Below are 23,746 nucleotides of genomic sequence, written 5' to 3' on the forward strand. Positions count from 1 at the left end.
TTCTAGGCAAGAGTACTGGAGTTGGGTGCCATCGCCTTCTCCGGGCGTGGCCCTTCAAAGTACCTTAAACTTACTTACCCATTCTTCTAAGTCTCAGAACATACACAAAATATTCTCAAAGATATTACTAGGTCAATTCCAGCTTTTTAACACTCTTGAGAACTGGGGAAAATTTAGACAAGAACTTTGATTCTACATGGAGGGAAAAAACCTCCCATTAGCATGAACTTTGTCCCCCTCTAATAAAAATACTATCTTTAGGAACCATGGAACAGGTACTAGCTTTAGCTTTTTAAATCCTGTCAGATTTAACCTTCAGACTTACTAGATCACTAGATTACTGTTGCCAAATATCTCAAAATGCCACTTATCCACAACTTCAAGGTTAAACAGCACTAGGCTTATTTGATGCCTAGCGTACATACTGCTGAGTCAAACTAATTCTTGATAACCATTTTCAAAGTAAGATTTAATTCTACATAGTTGATGCATATAAAAACATTCTAAGGGGACCGCTACCATCACCAAACTGCCAAAGGGAGCATGGCATATAAAGAAACCCGTAATAACTTGATCATGGTCACAAAACTCTTTGAAAACTCCTGATTGTATATTTTCCAATACTTAATGAATAAAGGGTGTTAAGACAACTGAGGTTAAATGCAAATAACCTGTCAAGAGTACTTCTGATGCAGTTAACTCAAAATTTTTAGCAGAATGGACTAATTCAACAATGTACTTTTTAAATGAAAATTACATGCATCCTACTTTTCAGATACAACGAACATCCGATAGAATCTGTAATCCTTGTGATAAGCCCATGTCTATACACATGGATGTGCTGAAATTTTACCATTTCTCAGTAAGCTGTCCACATCCTTGTACATTAACATTATTCACATTATCAATAAATTTAAAAACAGTACAGATAAATTCGTTATTTCCCAAGCAGCTTTCAGTGTCGTGCCAGGCAAACAGATTAATGCACCCTTGCCCCTACCTGACTGAAAAAGCAGTAAACGAAACTGGCATTTTATACCTACTTTACTCTTCCCCCAACCCTTGGGACTTCATACTCAGTCCCAAGTTCAATTAAACCTGGATCCCACTTTTAATTCTAGTACACGGGAGACTCCAATTTGTCTTGACTGAACATTTTGCATTTTCATTCTGAAAAAATAGCTTACTTTTACTCAAGCATTAAACTCAATTTATAACCTACAGCTTCATAGAAAACCACTGCCATTATTCTATGAAAGCAGTATTGAATAAAAGCAAAATGTATCAAAATCCTGTTAACAGCCAAAAATCCTCAAGACTGTGTCAATTCACAAAGAATTTAACATGTTAATAGCTATCAATGCAAAGAGCCTGAAGTGTTATCTTTTCCCAACCCTTAAAATGCTCAATTGCCTTTCTTGAAGTTAAGAAACCAAATACTTTTGGCTTCCCTGGCAGTCCAGTGGTTAAGAATCTGCCTTGCACTGGGGGGAGGAGGGACACACAGGTTGGATCCCTGGTTAAGATCCCACATGCCAGAGAAACTAAGCCTGTGTGCCACAACTACTGAGCCCTTTAGAGCCTGTTTCTCAAGATGACAAGCCCTCATATCACTAGAGTAGCTAGCCCCACTCAGCGCAACTCAAGAATACCCACTACACAAGACTTGGCACAGCCAAAAATAAAAAACCCAAATACTTGAGTACCTTCTAACATTTGGAATCCCCTTCCCTCTGAATTGCTTATTCACGTAACTGCTTTACTAAAATTTTTATCCAAGGAAAGTTGATTCACTCCTCACCAATCACCTGAATTATCACTCAAAATCCTTAAGTGGAGGTAAAATTTCCCACACCTATCCCTCATGTGATGTTTACTACCTTTAACTGATAATGTGAAGGCTCATTCCAGGTTTCCTTTTTTACTTCCACCTATTCACCATTGAAGTCACATGAACATTGTGAAGTGACAAAACAACACACACATTTCTAAAAATATTTTAATGAAAAAGTTCTTTCTGTAAACATTTCATTATACTACAAATAAAACATTTGAATCCATTACAGACCACCTCTTAAAGTCTTATAAATCAGAGTAAAACATTGATTGGAAAGAAATCTTGAATACTTGATATAGGCTAACAATCCTTACGTTCCCCTGCACATTAGCATGCTTACTCACTACTTTGTGACAATTATTGGAATTCCAAGAGATACTGGCATTAGAAATATTTCAAATTGTGACTTACATATTTAGAACTCTTAAAACCAATTTTATTTCAACTGTTCAACAAATGGTCCTTTTTACCAAATTTTCTTCTTTAGGACATGAGTGTAAATTGATTTTTTAAAAAAGAAATGTGTGGGAGGCTATAACCTAGGAGTTTTGACGAAAGGTTTGCCTTGACCATCTCTTGTATAACTTCGTTTACCGGTGTTAAGAGCATCATATTTTTCAGAAATGACAGTGGAACTACATTTAAATAAAATCACTTTATTTCATAAAATCGATGGACTGGAAAAGAACAATGTCTTGCCTTTAAAAAAGAAAATGTTTCACTATCTTAGGAAATCTGCGTCATTAAAAACCATGTTGTAAAGAAAATTATTAAAAAGGCTATTTACCTTATTTAACACTTATTAGGTGTAGAAACTCAGCCCTGATTTAGTCAGAGACCCAACCAGCCATTCTCTGAAAATAAATGTGGCAAACTAACTACTCTTGTTTATATATAAGAACTTGACTTATAATTTAGAAACTAGTTTTAACCATCTGTCCCCTTCCCCTCATGTTATTTTAAAAAGTGAATTAACACCAAATCTCAAATTTTAACGAGCCCTTTTGGGGCAGCAATAATAGCCCTTATGAACAGTTAGCATCTGACTTTGTGTAGCAATGGAGTATTTTTTAACTCTTCTTTGGGAAAGGTTGTCTTTTAGAAAGGAGCTTTAGTTTATGTAGGGCCCCACTACTTCTGGTTAACAGGTCAACAACAAAACCAAAAGAGAACCAAAAGTTTATCCTATTAGTCCAAATAATTCCCTGAAGTCATATGCAAGAGAACTTACTTATGTATGAGGCCACTTGAATGAAGACCATTTTTAGATCTGTATGATCTGACAGTTTTGAAAGTTCATTCCAGATGTGTTTTTTTTTCCCCTAGAATGAGGATTGGAAGTGTAATGCTTCTGTTACAAGTCATGCTTGTTACAAAAATCCTTTAAAAAAATCTGGTCACTCTCTTTTCAAAAATTGACTTTATCCTAAGGACACCAACAATGAATTGTTTATATCTGACTCAAGATCAACACTCATGGTTTTTGCAGAGAAAATCTTAAAACTGTTTAAAATGTGCTGGATGTGATTCCTCAAGACAAAGCTTTCAGCTGAAAAAGTGTGCCAATGTATCTAATAGTTTTAAAATATGTACTGTAAATTTATGGGGAAACAAATGGTGTCATCAGGCTTTACTGTGAGCTACAAACCTTACCCAGCCAGAAACCTTCGTATTTAAGATGGTAGGAAAGACATTCCTCATTTAGGCAAGTAGGGTTCTCATTCAACCTGCAAATCAAAAAAATTACTCTTACCTTGCTTTACAAAAAATTACTCTTTAATTAGTGAAAAAATTCAAATTCAAACCTTACCTAATGCTTATTGCCCTTCCTCGCAGGTCTAAATGCTAGACCTAGTGACTGTGGCCAACTATCTCTCATTGGTGTTCCAAAAGGCGAAGAGCTCCTTCCTGCTAGACCTTCTTCGATATTTCAGTTGTAATAAGCAGATTTAACTAGCTTTTGGAAAGTTGCTCACTATCACCATAGTATTTTATGCCTTCACTTCTCTGTAGTTGAAGCTCTTGCTGCTGCCTTGTCATTCTTTATTTATGCTGACTTGTCCATACTCAAAATGCTGCTGAAGTCCTGTCTTAGTGAGTCTCGTTTGATCCACATCGTGCTTAAAAAGCACCTCTTAGGTCCTTTAAAGCTGGTTAAATCGCTCTCCTCATGGCTTAACTTTTCCACACTGTTCACAAGAACTAAGCTAACAATACAACTTATAAACAGGTCACATACACAGATTTCACCTGCTTATAGGTTGCAAACATCAACTTAACTGACAGTATTTTCACTATTAAACTAGTTCCAGAACACAGAAAGTTTTGTTAACAGTACAATTAACCTCATATGTCATTAAAGGATACTGTCAAGGTTGTGTCAAAACAATTTCACAAACATAGAAACAGGAAATGTTAACCTCCCCCATTCCTTCAACCTTTATTATAGGAATAAAAAAAACCTTGAGACAATTTAGCTTAATTTTAATAAATGTTTCCCAAGCATTATTTTGACCAGGTACCCAGATTTAAGTTATGAACATTGACAGTGTCCATTTATATAACCACACTTTTAAGTTGTTAAAGACTTAACCATTTGCTGATAATTAGCCTATTTTCTACACTGCTTATTCACATATGTCCATTAACAAATGGAATGTTGTCTGTTACATTTATTGGTTTGTGAGTGTTTTCTGAAAAACTGCAGTGTCTGTGAAGACCAATTTCCATGCTGGCATGCATCCAAATATTAATGCACAGAGGCACAGAATTAGAGCAACGAGAGCATAGTCAAACACTAGCACGCCCCATCCCCCCTTTATTGCTTGTTTTGCTTAGTACTTCTTAGAACAAAAATAAGAAACTCGAATTCAACGTTCAACTGCCAAAGAAACAATAACAACAGGGCACATACTCAGGGCTTGAATGAAATTGTAAACACTAGCTGGCGCAAAACAGTAGACATTGATTTTTATATATATATATATATATGTGACCTTGTTATCTAAAACTCTTCTCAACAAGGATCTTCCAAACAAATTGTAAACTCATACCAACATGATTTAGGTTCAAGCATACACATGAATAACAGTGTGTTCTTTGGGATTTTAAGTGAGTACAAGCTGACTATTCAAATTTGAATCCAGGTCTCGGGGAAGTGAAAAGCTTTTCTGTACTAAGCAACTGTGCTGCAAGTCTACTGCAGTTAAGTATCTGAGATGATTTCCATCTAGACTATCCTTGGTTTTCACCCAGTAAAATGCAGAGGGTACAAACAGGAAAGCATGCCAGCCAGTTAAGGGTTCAACAATGCATGATTTTTATTCCCTTGCTCTGAGAGCTTGTATCAAAAAAATATATATTAAACCAAGGAAAATAACTGAAGATTTACGGGCCTCTTGTGCTTTAAAAAGGAAAAAAAGATAGCCACTAATTTGCTCAGATACAGCAGGCTTAGTGGTCTTGTATTTTCAACATTTTAAGAATGTTTCCTAAGGTAGGAGAAAAGGGGAATCATTCACTACCCCTTCCCAGAATTTAAACAGAGGGCAGTAGACATTCTTTACACCCAAATAAAACTATGGCAGCAGATCACTTGTGACCAAGGTGAATGTAGAATGGAGATGTTCTAAACACAGCTAGGACTCTCAGCAAAGCTAATACACTAAAATCATGATTACATTTTGAAAGAAAATGCACAAAAACCAAATATAAATTTTGAGATTTTTCATTTGAAGGTAAATCTTAATGCTATTAAATTCACAAATATGCTAATTTAAATACCCAATTCTATTATCTAAAACACACATTGCAAACATACAAATATCTATTCTCTCCACATGTCAGAGCCATTCATTTCATGGTTTGGAAATGGGGAGAATAGATTCCCCTTAAACTGCAAGTCAGCAGGTGTTTCTTTACAGTTAACTTTAGCAAAATTCATACAAAATAGTAATTAACAATGATCTTCTTTACTTGTTAACTCACAAGGAAACACCTTCAAAACTGCATTTTGTTAAAGTTTCTGTACTAAAATGTAGAAAAACTGAACTACACAAATATTGAAAAGTTAAAAATTCCTTAATTTTTTATTCCTGGTACCACTACCACAATTTACAGGGCAATATACCTGATGTAATGAAAAGAAAAAGAAAAAGACAAAGCTACAACAGATAAAAGACCTCAGGAATGTACATCTAATTGACACTACATTGCATTAATCAATAGCTGCACTTTTTGCAAACTGTGGCTATGACAGTCCTGAACAAGAAGGGTTTCCTGTTTAAGCTGCAGTAACTTTTCTGACTATGGATCATCGTTCCTTCTGTGGCAGATTTTTACAGTTCCTCTAACGCATTTGGGACGACTGTCTCAAAGTAACCTGCAGCTTTCCTGACAACTCCTCGCTCTCTCTCCTGCTAAGAACTGTAGCCTGTTGAATAATACAGGATAAAAAAATTATTACACTCAGTGAACAATTCCACATATTCGTTTATCATCATTACAGAAACTTAAAAGATACCTACCCTTTTCTTCTGAGTTTTTAGAACCTTCTGCTACCATATCCACCACTTCCACCACCAGATCCATAACCACCTGGAAATACACATAAAAAGATTATAAAGAAATATACATACATTTTTAACTTAAATGACAATACAGGATTTTACTAGGAAAAAAAAATTATTTACCACCATAGGGACTGCCCGAGCTTCTTCCACCAAAACTACCCCCTTTCATGGGTCCATAATTTGACTGCTGTTGTCCACTATAATTTCCAAAATCATTATAGTTTCCACCACCACCATAGTTACCTGAAATTACAAAGATTTTATTTGTGGCTGACCTACAGAAGTTATTTTCCTGTTTTTAATACATACATGCATTGCATTATCTTTCGACAATCACAGCACCATCCTGACACACACAATCCTTTGAGATTTCACAGAACTATCAAACTCTTTCCACCACAAAAATCTCAGACATACACAGCAGAGGAATAGAAAGTCAAAGTTGGCTAAAGAGACTAGACAGCTACCATAGCCTTCATATTAGATGGCTCTGGCACATTCTCTTCACAACACTCAACACCATAAAATCTGAGAGATTCACTGTAGCTGATACAGTATAACTTCTAAGTCATTGATAAAAAGCATTTCAAATTGACCATTAGGAAAAACCTGTTGTTGATACAGCAATACAATTCAAAATTGAATACATTCAATAATAAAGTTCTTTAAAGTATCATGGAGTATGGAGTAATGATGCAGACTAAGAGTCTGAAACACTGCTGACATATATTTTTAGTCATCTAAATCCTGATAACACCTATTCAACACGTCTGCATATTCAATTTATAGTTACCATCTATCCAGCTTAAAAGTGCCTAAAGTAAAAATCCGGGCAACAAACATTACTGTTAAATGTCCCATTTGAATATGGAGAACATGTGAATACATTTTGCAAATTGACTAAATCGCAGCAATGTAAGAAAATTCAGTTTAACTTTCCACTATTTGAGGATATTCTATTATAAAACGTGAAATTTGACCTGTTTGTAACATTTTTCTAAAATGCATGTAGTGAACTATAAAAACAATATTGAATACTTAAAACAAGTGAAAGTCTACCACCTCCAAAATTTCCTCCTTCATTGTAACCATCATATCCTCCACCACCACCACCATAGCCACCACCTTGGTTTCCATATCCTCCTGGTCCACCACCACCGTAACCTCCTCTACTACTATAACCAGGACCACCGCCATAGTTGCCACCTAGAAAAACAAATTGAGTTTTTAGACAAAAACAAATGTACAGTCAAGTTATAGAATGCCAGTTTACTGTGCTTTTAAACCCCAGGAAAAACAGGCCAATTAACACACTAAAACTTGGTAATACCTGGTTAATAGAGCAGCTACAATCTGGGCTATTAACCACTAACATGAAAGCGTAAATCTTTTGATATTAAAAAACTGTTCCATTTTTTAAAAAATCTAAGAAGAACAGTATTAAAAAATCTAAGAACAGTAAACAGTCTCCTCTGAGAAAAATAATTCCACCTCAGTTAGCCGTACAATAAATCTTATCCGCCAAAAAAAACAAGATAACATTAAATCTTAAGGGGAAAAAAGGTCTTGTCTTCTATAGTATTAATTTAGAAGCATACTTTAATAGTCAAGTCACACAAAAATATAGAAAATATCAAGTCGAAAACCATTACAAAACTTACCATCCCCTCCAAATCCATTATATCCACCATCGCCTCCTCCATAGCTCCCTCTGCTGCCACCACCTCCACCACCATAGCCTCCTTAAAAAAAAGGTGTGGATTAAATGTATATTCAATTTACTAATAAATTTCAGGTAGACATGTTCTCAGAAGTAAGATAATGTCCTACCTCTTCCACCAAAGTTTCCACCACGGCCAAAGTTTCCTCCACCACCTCCAAAGTTTCCTCCACGACCCATAAAGTTGCCAGATCCACCTCCACGACCTTGAACACAGGCAAGAAAGATCTTTAAGAAACTTACCATCATAACTTATGTCTATTTCGTATGCATATATGATATTACTCACCTCTTTGTGATCCAGCAGATTGCATCTCTTGTTTAGAAAGGGCCTTTTTCACTTCACAATTATGCCCATTAATAGTGTGGTATTTCTGAACTAAAAATTTTTTTAATCAAACAAACAAAGAAAAGTTATTTGATGTTTTTGGGAAAGCACATGTTATCCTTTACTGCTAAACAACTTATTAAAACATCATCAAAATCGTAGTGACTTCGGAGTGGGGTTGAGTGGGATGTGAATCACATTTATTGATTCAGATGCTGGTTACACGTGCAGCCACTTCATGAAAACTAAACCATACACTTTTCTATGCTATTTTATACATAATACAAACTTATAAGCAATTTAGCAAGTTTAGAACAAAGCAAACAAATCATTTCTGCTTTCTCATTCAAGCTCTTCCATTCAAATGGCTACTTACCAACAATTTTATCAACTGTATCATGATCATCAAAAGTTACAAAAGCAAATCCTCTCTTTTTCCCACTCTGCCTGTCTTCCATAACTTCTATGGTTTCAATCTTGCCATACTTTTCAAAGTAGTCTCTCAAATTATATTCTTCTGTATCTTCTTTAATACCACCAACAAAAATTTTCTTCACTGTTAGATGGGCACCAGGCTTTACAGAATCCTACAAATAAAAAATATGTAAGTAAAAAAACCTCAAATTTTTACAATTTCACATCATACAACATGGTATTATTAAAATACCTCTCTAGAAACAGCTCTCTTTGGTTCCACTACTCGCCCATCAACCTTGTGCGGTCGAGCACACATCGCTGCATCCACTTCTTCAACACAAGAATAAGTCACAAAACCAAAGCCCCTGGAACGTTTTGTTTGGGGGTCTCTCATCACCTACAAAATAAAAATTTTAAAGCACTGAAACACACCTCCACAGGTCCTCTGCCCTCTTTTGAGAAACTTTATTATTTTAATAACTTACCACACAATCTGTAAGTGTGCCCCATTTCTCAAAATGTTCTCTTAAGCTATCATCTGTAGTTTCAAAGCTCAGACCACCAATAAACAGCTTTCTCAACTGCTCTGGTTCCTTGGGATCATGACCCTGAGGAAAGAAACCAATACATTTTATTTTGTTTAGTAGTGAAAAATCCACAAGACTTTTAATCCCCTACAAATAACAACAAATTCCTGTACCATTATCACTTTGTCCAGTTAAAACACTAGAGTAGAATCATACATATCAACTGATTAAAGGAATCCAAACACCAAAACCTATAACCAAACTCTGAAATGCCAACATCACTTCTAAACTAAACTGAAGCCCAAGAGAATTCCAGATTCAGAAGTCCCATAATTTTGAGCTAAAACAACAAATTCCTGAGGGTAGATTATTTTTGAAGTGGCTACTGAGAAACCACTTTCTAAGAAATTAGTGTTGTGAATTCAGTATTTTATCTATACCATTTCTCTTCCTAACTTCCCTCCTGACTCTACACCTCCCAAAGCATTTAATTTTAAACCACAAAATCGTGAAACACAACTTATGTTACGAGTGACAAACTTAAAGGGAAATTTACCACTTTCAAGCAAATAAAGATGTTGAAATAAATATTTCTCAATGAAAGAGGAAACCAGCATTCCCCCTCACCAAAAAACCTGTGGGGGGAAAAAAGTCTACCACATAAAAATTTCCTATTTGCACTCCTACCACATACCCAAAATATCAAAACCAACACTTTACTAGGTCACACAACACCAGTTTTGGACTTACGTTAAGTACAGTATTCGATATAGTTTGACAAGGAGCCCAACAAAACAAAAATTTGAGATTTACAGAAAATCAACATATGGCCTGAATTGTTTTATACTTCAACTACGTCTTTAATAAATTACACGAACAGCCACTTAATACACATATGCATTAAGATATCGTTCATCAAAAGTGCTTAAATACATTACATTCTAAGGTCTTCCTGTGTCTTCTAAAAGTAGAGACGCTAAGGCATTTAATATGAAGAGGTTGTCACATGCTAGGAAAAAATGTTAAACGATTAATAGCCTAAAGCATTAATTCACTTAATTTCATCTTTCAAGGCCCAGTTAAATGAATCTAATCGACGACAACGCAAAGTTGACATAAGAAAACAACTACAACCCACATGGAATTTTCTCAAACAAATGAAAAATTCGACTCTGGTTGCAGGCCTGGAAAATAAATTTCCAAGGAACTACAACCAGAGCCTACCCATCAGAGAATAAAAAAAAGATGAGAAAATTTTCAAATTCATATGTTACAACCACACTCAAATTTCGAGATAGAATACTTCACCCACATGGCGCTTAGTTACGTGTTAACACTGTTAAGTACTTTAGCAAAAATGGCAGCTCAAAAAATACTTTAAAACAGTAAACTTCAGGAAAAAAAAAATTCATGTTTTGAACCGAGTGCTGCAAGGTACAGAACAAGACATAAAATTCTCCATTGAGAGATCTCTAAGGCCCAGAAACGCGTCGGGAGAACATCACCGAGAGCACCAGGCCGCAAGCTTCGAGGCCATTTGCGGCATTCTCTGCTGGGCCGCCTCCTCCCTCTTCCTTCCAATCCCACGCTCTCTCCCGCGGCGGAGCCAGGCGGCGGCCATTGCGTGCCAATGCGCCATTTCGTAACGCGGCGGCGGATCAATGTCAGTGTGGCCGCCGCCCGCCTGCTCGCTCGCCCGGATGTGCCTGCTCGTCCCCTCCCCTCCCCCACCGCCTCCTCCCAACCGCTCTCGCCGAGGCCCGCCATGCCGCCCTCGGCCTCGGATCCGAGGCCGCGCGGCCAGCGGGCCAGCTCCGCTCCCGAAGTCTCCCCAGCCACACCGCATCTCCAAGGGACCATTCGTGCAGCCCAGGGAGCCGGCAAGGCTGTCGAGAAGCCCCGAGGAGGGCTCCGAGGCCCGCTCCCCTCCCCCTCCCAGCGCCCGTCTCCACGCAGAGCGCGGGACGGCCGACCCGGTCCACCCGGCCTCCCCGCTCCCACCGAGCCAGGCCCCCCATCTTGCCGGCCACTACCCAGCAACCCCCCGCTCTCCCCCTAATACCTCCTCCCCCCGGCGGCGGCGGCGACGGCCGGAGTCGGGCTGGGGGCGACCGGGCGGCGGTTTTACCTCCATTTTGAGACCGGACTCGCCTCTTCCAACTCGAGTTCAATATGGGACCGAGAGGAAGAGGCGGAGCTAGCCGTCACGTGACGCACTTTCCGCGCGCCGCCGGCTTGGTGGGGGAGGGGCGAATTAGGAAGGGGCGTGGCCACCTGGGCGCGAAGAGGGACTAGAAGATTGGATTGGCGGGCAGAGGGTGGAGGCGTGGCAGGCCCCGGGAGCGCGCTCGCCTCGCCAACTTCCAGTGCGGCACCGCCCTTGCCACTGTTCGCGCCCGGGCGGCTACGAGGACGTCAGCTGGGGTTTGGCCAATGGCATGCGCCCACGTCGGGAGAACACCTCGTGACCGCGCGTCACTGGAGAAAAAGGCCTGTTTCCCTTTCTTCTCGCGCCCCTTTCCCCTCCCCCACATGGGCCTTTTAGGTCTCTATTACCAAATTCATTTCATTCCCGTGCTTAACTAAAACCACGTTTTTCCTTCTTGTAATTTAGAGTTGTAAGAAAGCCCTCCCCGCCCCTCGGCGTCTCCTCGCACGTTTCCAAGTGCCAAGGCCTGGTGTCCATGACTGCCACGCCCACTGTGCGGGCCCGCACTGAAAATCCCTGTCACACGAACACACGTGATTCACGGACATCTTGGAAAGGCTACAAAACGCGGTTGACACCGTGGAATTTCACCCTTAAACAGCAGAAGCAAGCCTGGTGGAGGGTGACTTCGCTGATGGTCTGGTAGTTAGGACTTTGTACTTACACCGCAGGGGGCGGGGGACGGGGTCCATCCCTGGTTGGAGAACTAAGATTCCACCCACATGCCCAGCGGTGAGACCGAAAGATTAAATAAATAAAGTGAAAATGAGGAGGAAAGCTTTAAAAAAAAAAAACTATTTTAAAAAAGAGTGTTAAAAAGAAGATGATATATATGTGCCGTCTGTAGCCCGCCAGGCTCCTCTGTCCATGGAATTAATTCTCCTGGCAAGAATACTGGACTGGGTTGCCATTTCCTTTCCAGTTGGTCGAAGTCAGTTAATTAGGTACTCACTCATCTCAAGAAACTTGTTGGCATTATTTTCTTAAACTACTAGTTGCTGTGCAAAGAGCTGAGGCGCCAGATTTAAGTAATGATTTACAAGATTGCTAAAAGTAGGATTAGAAGATACACTCGGAGAATGATTTTTACCTAATTGTTTTCACTTGTGGACTATACAAACAAAATCAGAGAGTCGGTCTAATTCTTTCCTGGCCTACCAAATGACTAACTCATTTGCCCTCACTGAGCTCTAGTTTCAGTTTTGTGGGTGTTTTTGTTTTTTTTTTTTTAATGAAAATGGGGATAAGATTTAGTGATCGTCAACACCCATGACAGCTATAAATTAATAATCTGTGGACTCCCTATTTAAGCAAAGGTGCTGATAAAATGACTAGGATTGACAGGTCTCCCTACCATACTAAGATATGCTATATATTTTAATGTAGCAATGCATATGAACATCTCCTTTAGAATTGACCATGCTCTTCCTTAGAAAGATTAGAAATCTAATCAGTTATATTCTAAGTTGTTTGAAACGCAGTTTGTTAACCAATGGGGAATGACCAGCTTGGAGTTTGGGGGAAAATGGGGCACAAGTAATAACAATCTGTTGGTGTTTATGTAGCATTGCCCAAGTGGAACAGTGTTTGATTTGGGAGACATGAACTAAATGTACTCTGTTCTGGGGCAGAAACCAGTCACTAGGCCTTAATGTAACTTGGATGAAACAAACTTCCAAACCTCCTCGGGTTGCTCTGATTCTATTATTACAAGCAAATTATTACATATTCTGTTTATTAGGTACTCCTGTTAGCCAACAGTAGTCCTTGAGATAATTGGAAAAGTTTTCTGTCCTTCTCTGATATTTGTGTCAGAAGTTTTCTCTATGTCTTTTATACTTTTTATAAAACTTTATTACATAAAAGCTCTGAGCAATCAAGCTTCGTCACTGGCCCCGGATTGAATTCTTCTCCTCTGGAGGCCAAGAATCCCAACCCCTTTTGTAGTTCAGCAGCAACCTTTCATATTGGGGGCTCATCCGGGATTCTTCAGGACAAGGTAAGGATTCGTGGAACTCTAGTTCTTTGTTCTCCTAGCAAACATGTTTTCTGCAGTACTTTACTAACTCCATAGTGTGCTTGTGTGAAATGAATGACTCGCCCTGTGCAAAGCGAGTGAGGAGCCCTGCTCTGTGGTTCTGCGGTGACCTCATACGGCTTATGGCAGAAACCCTGTCAGGGGTTTATACCAATCAATGAACTTCCCCGGTGGCTGAGATGGTAAAGCATCTGCCTACAGTGTGGGAGACCAGGATTCAATCCCTGGGTCAGGAAGAGCTCCTGGAGAAGGAAATCGCAACCCACTCCAGAACTCTGGCCTGGAAAATCCCATGAACGGAGGAACCTGGTAGGCTATAGTCTATGGGGTCGCAAAGAGTCAGACGCTACTGAGCGACTTCACTTCGCTTTCAGTTTATACCCTTAGTGTTTTGTTAATATATAAAAACTTTGTGAGTTTGAATACAAATAGTAAGATTATTTCATAAGACTATATATGAAATAGTCAAGAATAACTTGGTCAGTTCTGAGTATGCAGAAAAACTTGAAGTTAAAGACCTTAGGGAGATGGCATTCATACCTCAATACCTATGAGACACTGCAAGGGTCTGACTGACCCCTTGGCTTCACTTTGGCATATGTTTGCATGGTGTTTTCTAACCAATTTATTTCTAATCAATAACTTGTTATTCTTTCTTTAAATTGTATTAAACTTTCATATTAATTTGAGAAATGTTGGGTGATAAGTATTTCCATCCAAGAAAATGCTATGTCAGTCTGCTTATTCAGGTCTTTTGGCCTAGAGTAAATTGTGGATTTCTTCTACTTTAGTTGTTCATCCAGATTCCATGGTTTTTTAAGACATTAGCTATTTGTTATGCTTTTGTCTAAGTTTCCCCTCCAACTCCAGGGCCACATGGTGTCTTCTACAAATATCCTTGTTGGAGTTCTTGACCCTGTTGCTGCTACTGCTGCTGTCACTTCAGTCATGTCCGACTCTGTGCGACCCCATAGACGGCAGCCCACCAGGCTCCCCTGTCCCTGGGATTCTCCAGGCAAGAACACTGGAGTGGGTTGCCATTTCCTTCTCCAATACAGGAAAGTGAAAAGTGAAAGTGAAGTCGCTCAGTCGTGTCCTACCCTCAGCGACCCCATGGACTGCAGCCTTCCAGGCTCCTCCATCCATGGGATTTTCCAGGCAAGAGTACTGGAGTGGGGTGCCATTGACCCTGTTGGACAAACTCAAAACTTAGCTGCTTTCTGTCCTTGTAGCCCTGGTTGTCTTTGAAATGTCTTTGGGAGAGATAGGGTGTGTTTGGAGTAGGGATCAGGGGACAAGTGTCCTAGGGTTGGATGGGTTGGAAGACTGACTTTATAAATGAGTTTTATCAAACTGCTCAATGTCTTTCATATCACAACACATAGAGAAAAATGCTAATTTTTTGTGTACAGCATTCGGTTACATAAATGAAGAAATTTAGAGGCATCTGAATGATGGTAAAAAAAAAATTTATAACATTTTCTTTAAACTGAATAATGATAAAATAACAGTGTATTAGAGGATATATTACACATTGAATTTGGATAAAACTTTCAAATAAAAATTTTCCACATTTTTAAATAGCTGACTTGAATTTGTTTCTGTAAATATATTTTATATTATGTTTTATGGTTAAAATGGATTTATTAATTTACTGATCTAGACTTTTAGTGATAAACTCATATTCTGAATAGTAATTATAAGCGAGGGACTCTGATCACAAAATATTTAAAATCATGTTACACAATTGTATAAAATGTATAATCGTAATTATATGTAAAGAAAAACAACTCTTACAACTCTCTTTTTTCACTGACAAATATAATATTGCAATTTCATATGATAATACAAATGAATTTCAGCCCCAATAGTACATTTTTACATCTGAAACTTCAGTTTTCAGAATGTGCATGGGTTGTCAAGAGCTAGCCTGGGCACTATTTTAAGAGTGCACTGCTGCAAGGAGATATATGTTATATATGTTCAGATAGATATTAAAGACATTGCCTGGAGCTGAGCCTGTTAGAAACTATACTCTGCCAAGGCTCCTCTCTTATACCCTGACTGATTATCCCTGAGGCTGTGTGCTGTGCCCCATGAGTCTTCTGCATTGGCTCCAGGATCCCTGATTCATGAGGGGTGCTTGGCAGACAGATACCAATGTGGCAGGCATCTCCTTGGCCACATGCAAACAGCAGAACTGTAAGTGTTGGTTGTTTCTTTGGCATACACCTCAGACTGCTCTGCACAGGTGCCTGAGGAGACCCAAACAAGGCTGCCCATGGCCAGCGGTACTAGCCCACAGGGCTCCAGCAGCCCATGACCCATCTCAACTGCCCCATTGTTCATTTCAGTTCAGTTCAGTCACTCAGTCGTGTCCGACTCTTTGCCACCCCATGAATCGCAGCACGCCAGGCCTCCCTGTCCATCACCAACTCCCAGAGTTCACCCAGACTCATGTCCATCGAGTCAGTGATGCCATCCAGCCATCTCATCCTCTGTCGTCCCCTTCTCCTCCTGCCCCCAATCCCTCCCAGCATCACAGTCTTTTCCAATGAGTCAACTCTTCACATGAGGTGGCCAGAGTACTGGAGTTTCAGCTTTAGCATCATTCCTTCCAAAGAAATCCCAGGGCTGATCTCCTTCAGAATGGACTGGTTGGATCTCCTTGCAGTCCAAGGGACTCTCAAGAGTCTTCTCCAACACCACAGTTCAAAAGCATCATTTCTTCGGTGCTCAGCCTTCTTCACAGTCCAACTCTCACATCCATACATGGCCACAGGAAAAACCATAGCCTTGACTAGACGGACCTTTATTGGCAAAGTAATGTCTCTGCTTTTCAATATGCTATCTAGGTTGGTCATAACTTTCCTTCCAAGGAGTAAGCGTCTTTTATTTCATGGCTGCAGTCACCATCTGCAGTGATTTTGGAGCCCTCAAAAATAAACTCTGACAGTGTTTCCACTGTTTCCCCATTTATTTCCCATGAAGTGATGGGACCGGATGCCATGATCTTCGTTTTCTGAATGTTGCGCTTTAAGCCAACTTTTTCACTCTCCACTTTCACTTTCATCGAGAGGCTTTTGAGTTCCTCTTCACTTTCTGCCATAAGGGTGGTGTCATCTGCATATCTGAGGTTATTGATATTTCTCCTGGCAGTCTTGATTCCAGCTTGTGCTTCTTCCAGCCCAGCATTTCTCATGATGTACTCTGCATATAAATGACACTCAACATACCTTAGTATATATATTCTTTTACATTTTCTTCTAGGCCTGTTTAAAGCTTTGAGCCGTGTGCATGATGAGTTGTGTCGAACTGCTTGTGACCCCATAGACTGTAGCCCATCAGGCTCTTCTGTCCAAGGAATTTTCCAGGCAAGAATATTGGACTTCTCCAGGGGATCTTCCTGACCCAAGCATCTCCTGAACTGACAGGTGGATTCTTTACCACCGAGTCACCAGGGAAGCCCTACGGCCATATATACACATTTACATATACTTAAAGCTTTGATTAAGGGCCTTTCCTGGTGGTTCAGATTGTAAAGAATCTGCATGCAATGCAGGAGACCTAGGTTCGATCCCTGGGTTGGGCAAATCCCCTGAAGAAGGGAATGGCGACCCACTCCAGTATTCTTGCCTGGAGAATTCCATGTGTGCTACAGTCCATGGGGTCCCAAAGAACTGGACACAACTGAGCAACTAACACTTTAACTTTCAAAGATTTGATTAGGCTTCCCAGGTGGCTCAGTGGTAAAGAATCCGCCTGCCAATGCAGGAGATGCAGGTTCTATCCCTGGGTCCGGAAGATCCCCTGAAGAAGGAAATGGGCCACCCACTCCAGTATTCTTACCTAGGAAATGCCCTGGACAGAGGAGCCTGGCAGGCTATGGATGCAAATGAGTTGGACATGACTTAGAGACTAAACAACAACATATATTGCCATATGGGCTTCCCAGGAGGTGCTAGAGGTAAAGAACCAACCTGCCAATGCAGGAGACATAAGAGATGTGGGTCTGAGACCTGGGTTGGGAAGATCCCCTGGAGGAGGGCATGGCAACCCACTCCAGTATTCTTCCCTGGAGAATTCAATAGACAGGAGCCTTGTGGGCTGTGGCCCACAGGGTGGCGCAGAGTCCGACACAACTAAAGTGACTTAGCAAGCACACATATAGCCATATCTGTTTCATTATAAAGAACATATAAAACTGTCCAGGTTGATCTGAAATTTCCTTTTTACCCCCTTCTTACTAAACCAGTCATTTATTGAACTCCTCTGTGCTAGGTACTGGAAATTCATCAGTCCCTCACATTACTGAACACTTACAACGTACCTTGCACTGTTGTAAGCATCTTATGTTCCTGAGTGCATTTAATTCCTCTAACAACCTTAGGAGTGTGCCCTATTATTGTCATTTTTTTAGGTGGGTATACTAGGACTTCGGCAGTTGAATAAATTGACCAGGGTCATATAGCCTCTACAACTAGGGAGCTGAGGTAGAATGTCATGTAATAGCTATATTTAACATTTTATTATTCTTGGAAGTAACAATATTTTGTTAAAAAATTTTCTGTCATCCATTTGTCACCTGCTCTACCTTTTTCATCATGTCTCCAGAGACTGGATGGCTCATGGTAAGGAATTCATTTATTTGTTGTTGAATAAGTAAGTGACTGAACAATGAATGAAATATTTTGGGTTCCCTGCAGTGCTCTACAGAACCTACAGCGTAATTTGTGGGCATAGTGCAAAATTAAAATGTAGAGCCTCTTGCTCAAAAATTATTAACAATTTTAAGATGGTGACATCTGAGCATTAAACCAAGTCAGGACCCCTCTGAACATGGCCTTGTATGACTCTGATGCTGGCCCTGACGCCTAGTGTAGTACTCTGTCTGAAGTAGGTTGTCAGTCTTTTTTGGATGATTTATTCATATTTCATTTTGTGATCTACCTCCACTTCCCCATTAGCCACTCCTTTCTTATGTGTTCATAATCTAATTTCTGCCCCAGGCTATGGAATTTTTTTTCCCAAAGTCACAAATGACTGTCTAGGTATGAAATTAATTTCCCTAGTATCAGTGTTCAGTTCAGTTGCTCAGTTGTGTCTGACTCTTTCCGACCCCATGGACTGCAGCACACCAGGCTTCTCTGTCCATCCCCAACTCCTGGAACTTGTTGAAACTCCTGTGCATAGAGTCAGTGATGCCATCCAACCGTCTCATCCTCTGTCATCCCATTCTCCTCCTGCCTTCAATCTTTCCCAGCATCAGGGTCTTAGAAAAGATTTTTCTTTCATTAGAAAATGAGTCAGCTCATCACATAAGGTGGTCAAAGTATTGGATCTTCAGCTTCAGCATCAGTCCTTCCAATGAATATTCAGGACTGATTTCCTTTAGGAATGACTAGTTTGATCTTCTTGCAGTCCAAGGGACTCTCAAGAGTCTTCTCCAACACCACAATTCAAAAGCATCAATTCTTTGCTGCTCAGCCTTCTTTATGGTCCAACTCTCACAACCATATATGACTACTGGAAAAACCATAGCTTTGACTAGATGGGCCTTTGTTGGCAAAGTAATGTCTCTGCTTTTTAATATGCTGTCTAGGTTGGGCACAGCTTTTCTTCCAGAGAGCAAGTATCTTTTAATTTCCTGGCTATAGTCACCATCTTCAGTGATTTTGGAGCCCAAGAAAATAAAGTCTGTCTCGGTTTCCAGTGTTTTCCCATTTATTTGGCATGAAGTGAGCGCAGGCGGCTGCGACGACCGGCGCACTAAGCACGACCAAGAGGACCTATCCCACGTCTGAGGTCAGGGGCAGAAGCCGGGAGGACCCCATGCCTGAAGGGCAGCAGCCAAGAGGAGCTACCCCGCGTTCAAGGATTGTGGCTGCGTGGGCACAGGAGGGTCTAGAGGAGCTATCCCACGTTGAAGGTCAGGAAGGGAGGCGGTGAGGAGATAGCCCTCCAAGGTAAAGGAGCAGCGGCTGCGCTTTGCTGGAGTAGCCGTGAAGAGATACCCCACGCCCAAGGTAAGAGAAAAGATGGTAGGTGTTGCAAGAGGGCATCAGAGGGCAGACACATTGAAACCATACTCACAGAAAACTGGTAAATCTAATCACACTAGGACCACAGCCTTGTCTAACTCAGTGAAACTAAGCCATGCCCGTGGGGCAACCCGAGATGGGCGGGTCATGGTGGAGAGATCTGACAGAATGTGGTCCACTGGAGAAGGGAATGGCAAACCACTTCAGTATTCTTGCCTTGAGAACCCCATGAACAGTATGAAAAGGCAAAATGATAGGATACTGAAAGAGGAACTCCCCAGGTCAGTAGATGCCCAACATGCTACTGGAGATCAGTGGAGAAATAACTCCAGAAAGAATGAAGGGATGGAGCCAAAGCAAAAAGAATACCCAGCTGTGGATGTGACTTGTGATAGAAGCAAGGTCCGATGCTGTAAAGAGCAATATTGCATAGGCACCTGGAATGTCAGGTCCATGAATCAAGGCAAATTGGAAGTGGTCAAACGAGATGGCAAGAGTGCATGTCAACATTCTAGGAATCAGCGAACTAAAATGGACTTAAATGGGTGACTTTAACTCAGATGACCATTATATCTACTACTGCGGGCTGGAATCCCTCAGAAGAAATGGAGTAGGCATCATGGTCAACAAAAGAGTCTGAAATGCAGTACTTGGATGCACTCTCAAAAATGACGGAATGATCTCTGTTCATTTCCAAGGCAGACCATTCAATATCACAGTAATCCAAGTCTATGCCCCAACCAGTAACGCTGAAGAAGCTGAAGTTGAATGGTTCTATGAAGACCTACAAGACCTTTTAGAACTAACACCCAAAAAAAATGTGCTTTTCATTATAGGGGACTGGAATGCAAAAGTAGGAAGTCAAGAAACTCCTGGAGTGACAGGCAAATTTGGCCTTGGAATATGGAATGAAGCAGGGCAAAGACTAGAGTTTTGCCAAGAAAATGCACTGATCATAACAAACACCCTCTTCCAACAACACAAGAGAAGACTCTACATATGGACATCACCAGATGGTCAACATCGAAATCAGATTGATTATATTCTTTGCAGCCAAAGATGGAGAAGCTCTGTACAGTCAGCAAAAACAAGACCAGAAGCTGACTGTGGCTCAGATCATGAACTCTTTATTGCCAAATTCAGACTTAAATTGAAGAAAGTAGGGAAAACCACTAGACCATACAGGTATGACCTAAATCAAATCCCTTGTGACTATACAGTGGAAGTGAGAAATAGATTTAAGGGCCTAGATCTGATAGATAGAGTGCCTGATGAACTATGGACTGAGGTTCATGACATTGTACAGGAGACAGGGATCAAGACCATCCCCATGGAAAAGAAATGCAAAAAAGCAAAATGGTTGTCTGGGGAGGCCTTAAAAATAGCTGTGAAAAGAAGAGAAGTGAAAAGCAAAGGAGCAAAGGAAAGGTATAAGCATCTGAATGCAGAGTTCCAAAGAATAGCAAGAAGAGATAAGAAAGCCTTCCTCAGTGATCAATGCAAAGAAATAGAGGAAAACAACAGAATGGGAAAGACTAGATATCTCTTCAAGAAAATTAGAGATACCAAGGGAACATTTTGTGCAAAAATGGGCTCGATAAAGGACAGAGATGGTATGGACCTAACAGAAGCAGAAGATATTAAGAAGAGATGGCAACAATACACAGAAGAACTGTACAAAAAAGATCTTCATGACCCAGATCTTCATAATCACGATGGTGTGATCACTGACCTAGAGCCAGACATTCTGGAATGTGAAGTCAAGTGGGCCTTATAAAGCATCACTACGAACAAAGCTAGTGGAAGTGATGGAATTCCAGTTGACCTATTCCAAATCCTGAAAGATGATGCTGTGAAAGTGCTATATTCAATATGCCAGCAAATTTGGAAAACTCAGCCATGGCCACAGGACTGGAAAAGGTCAGTTTTCATTCCAATCCCAAAGAAAGGCAATGCCAAAGAATGCTCAAACTACCGCACAATTGCATTCATCTCACACGTTAGTAAAGTAATGCTCAAAATTCTCCAAGCCAGGCTTCAGCAATATGTGAACCGTGAACTTCCTGATGTTCAAGGTGGTTTTAGAAAAGGCAGAGGAACCAGAGATCAAATTGCCAACATCCGCTGGATCATTGTAAAAGCAAGAGAGTTCCAGAAAAACATCTATTTCTGCTTTATTGACTATGCCAGAGCCTTTGACTGTGTGGATCACAATAAACTGTGGAAAATTCTGAAAGAGATAGGAATACCAGACCACCTGACCTGCCTCTTGAGAAATCTGTATGCAGGTCAGGAAGCAAGAGTTAGAACAGGACATGGAACAACAGACTGGTTCCAAATAGGAAAAGGAGTACGTCAAGGCTGTATATTGTCATCCTGCTTATTTAACTTCTATGCAGAGTACATCATGAGAAACGCTGGACTGGAAGACGCATAAGCTGGAATCAAGATTGCCAGGAGAAATATCAATAACCTCAGATATGCAGATGACACCACCCTTACGGCAGAAAGTGAAGAGGAACTCAAAAGCCTCTTGATGAAAGTGAAAGAGGAGAGTGAAAAAGTTGGCTTAAAGCGCAACAGTCAGAAAACGAAGATCATGGCATCCGGTCCCATCACTTCACGGGAAATAGATGGGGAAACAGTGGAAACAGTGTCAAACTTTATTTTTTGGGGCTCCAAAATCACTGAAGATGGTGATTGCAGCCATGAAATTAAAAGACGCTGACTCCTTGGAATGAAAGTTATGACCAACCTAGATAGCATATTGAAAAGCAGAGACATTACTTTGCCAACACAGGTTCGTCTAGTCAAGGCTATGGTTTTTCCTGTGGTCATGTATGGATGTGAGAGTTGGACTGTGAAGAAGGCTGAGCGCCGAAGAATTGATGCTTTTGAACTGTGGTGTTGGAGAAGACTCTTGAGAGTCCCTTGGACTGCAAGGAGATCCAACCAGTCCATTCTGAAGGAGATCAGCCCTGGGATTTCTTTGGAAGGAATGATGCTAAAGCTGAAACTCCAGTACTGTGGCCACCTCATGTGAAGAGTTGACTCATTGGAAAAGACTGTGATGCTGGGAGGGATTGGGAGCAGGAGGAGAAGGGGACGACAGAGGATGAGATGGCTGGATGGCATCACTGACTCGATGGACGTGAGTCTGGGTGAAATCCGGGAGTTGGTGATGGACAGGGAGGCCTGGCGTGCTGTGATTCATGGGGTTGCAAAGAGTCGGACATGACTGAGCGACTGAACTGAACTGATGGGACCGGATGCCATGACCTTAGTTTTTTGAATGTTGAATTTTAAGGCAGGCTTTTTACTCTGCTCTTTCAATTTCATCAATAGGCTCTTTAGTTCCTTTTCGCTTTCTGCCTTAAGTGTGGTGCCATCTGCTTATCTGAGGTTATTGATATTTCTTCTGGCAATCTTGATTCTAGCTTGTCCTTCTTGAATCATACAATTGTACAGTGACTATGCTGTCTTTCAGACAAGTCCCAACTTGGAAATTTGAAAGGCTAAAATGTTTTTAAAAAGTCCTTTATAAATGACTTCCCTGTATTTCTCTTGTCACATCTTTTGGGATGGATATCTGTAATTTTGTCTGTGTAGCATCTAATTTCCTTCTAGTAGTAGCATTCTGACTTTCTTATGGAACCACCTGCTTCTCATTCTTAGACTATAGGGTTCAGGGGGAGCTGATTCCACTCCTGATCACAGGGGCAGCATTTGACTTATAACTAACCAATCTACATTGTGTCCTCTAGTTCAGTAATTGGTTCAAAACTGACAAGTGTCTTATTATTCATTGATTCATTTATTCACTCAACAAATATTTATTAAGTACCAGCCACATGCCTGGTAATGTTTTAGATAGCTAGGGCTACATCACCGGGGGGCGGGAATGACAAAAGTTCTTTCCTTCATGGAACTTACCTTCAACTTGAGGGAGATAAATCAATAGGAAACATAGGACATTACAAGGTGTTAGATGATGTCATAGAGCAAAACAAAATAGGGAAGTTGGTAGGGAGTGATAGGAGAGGAAGGAGAAAATGCAT

At 40.6% G+C, this 23,746-nt stretch overlaps 1 protein-coding gene across 3 annotated transcripts; it reads right to left on the bottom strand.

Moving 5' to 3' along the window:
- Window positions 1-1,981: 1,981 nt before the first annotated feature.
- Window positions 1,982-11,623, bottom strand: HNRNPA3 (heterogeneous nuclear ribonucleoprotein A3). Of its 3 annotated transcripts, none has more exons than XM_027557033.1 (11): window positions 11,463-11,603; window positions 9,359-9,481; window positions 9,124-9,270; window positions 8,833-9,043; window positions 8,418-8,507; window positions 8,239-8,334; window positions 8,070-8,150; window positions 7,471-7,614; window positions 6,529-6,651; window positions 6,364-6,433; window positions 1,982-3,564 (listed from the first exon to the last, which is right to left on the bottom strand). In XM_027557033.1, exons 1-10 carry the CDS (start codon window positions 11,532-11,534, stop codon window positions 6,381-6,383), a joined length of 1,140 nt encoding a protein of 379 aa, XP_027412834.1. In that variant the 5' UTR covers window positions 11,535-11,603; the 3' UTR covers window positions 1,982-3,564; window positions 6,364-6,380. The 3 variants fall into 3 exon arrangements, with proteins under 3 accessions (XP_027412834.1, XP_027412840.1, XP_027412824.1); XM_027557039.1 differs by having other exon boundaries at window positions 1,984-6,269; window positions 11,529-11,623; XM_027557023.1 differs by having other exon boundaries at window positions 1,984-6,269.
- Between the last annotated feature and the right edge of the window lie 12,123 nt (window positions 11,624-23,746).

The sequence above is a fragment of the Bos indicus x Bos taurus genome, chromosome 2, assembly GCF_003369695.1.
Source record: "Bos indicus x Bos taurus breed Angus x Brahman F1 hybrid chromosome 2, Bos_hybrid_MaternalHap_v2.0, whole genome shotgun sequence".
Classification (NCBI taxonomy): domain Eukaryota; kingdom Metazoa; phylum Chordata; class Mammalia; order Artiodactyla; family Bovidae; genus Bos; species Bos indicus x Bos taurus.

Bases quoted from the DNA above. Each gene is read 5' to 3' on its own strand.
- HNRNPA3 (XM_027557033.1), bottom strand. From the start codon at position 11,534: ATGGAGGTAAAACCGCCGCCCGGTCGCCCCCAGCCCGACTCCGGCCGT. The intron at 9,271-9,358 runs GTAAGTTATTAA...TTTATTTTGTAG, and splicing joins GCACACTTACAGATTGTGTG to GTGATGAGAGACCCCCAAAC. The intron at 6,434-6,528 runs GTAAATAATTTT...GTGTATTTCCAG, and splicing joins CTCGGGCAGTCCCTATGGTG to GTGGTTATGGATCTGGTGGT.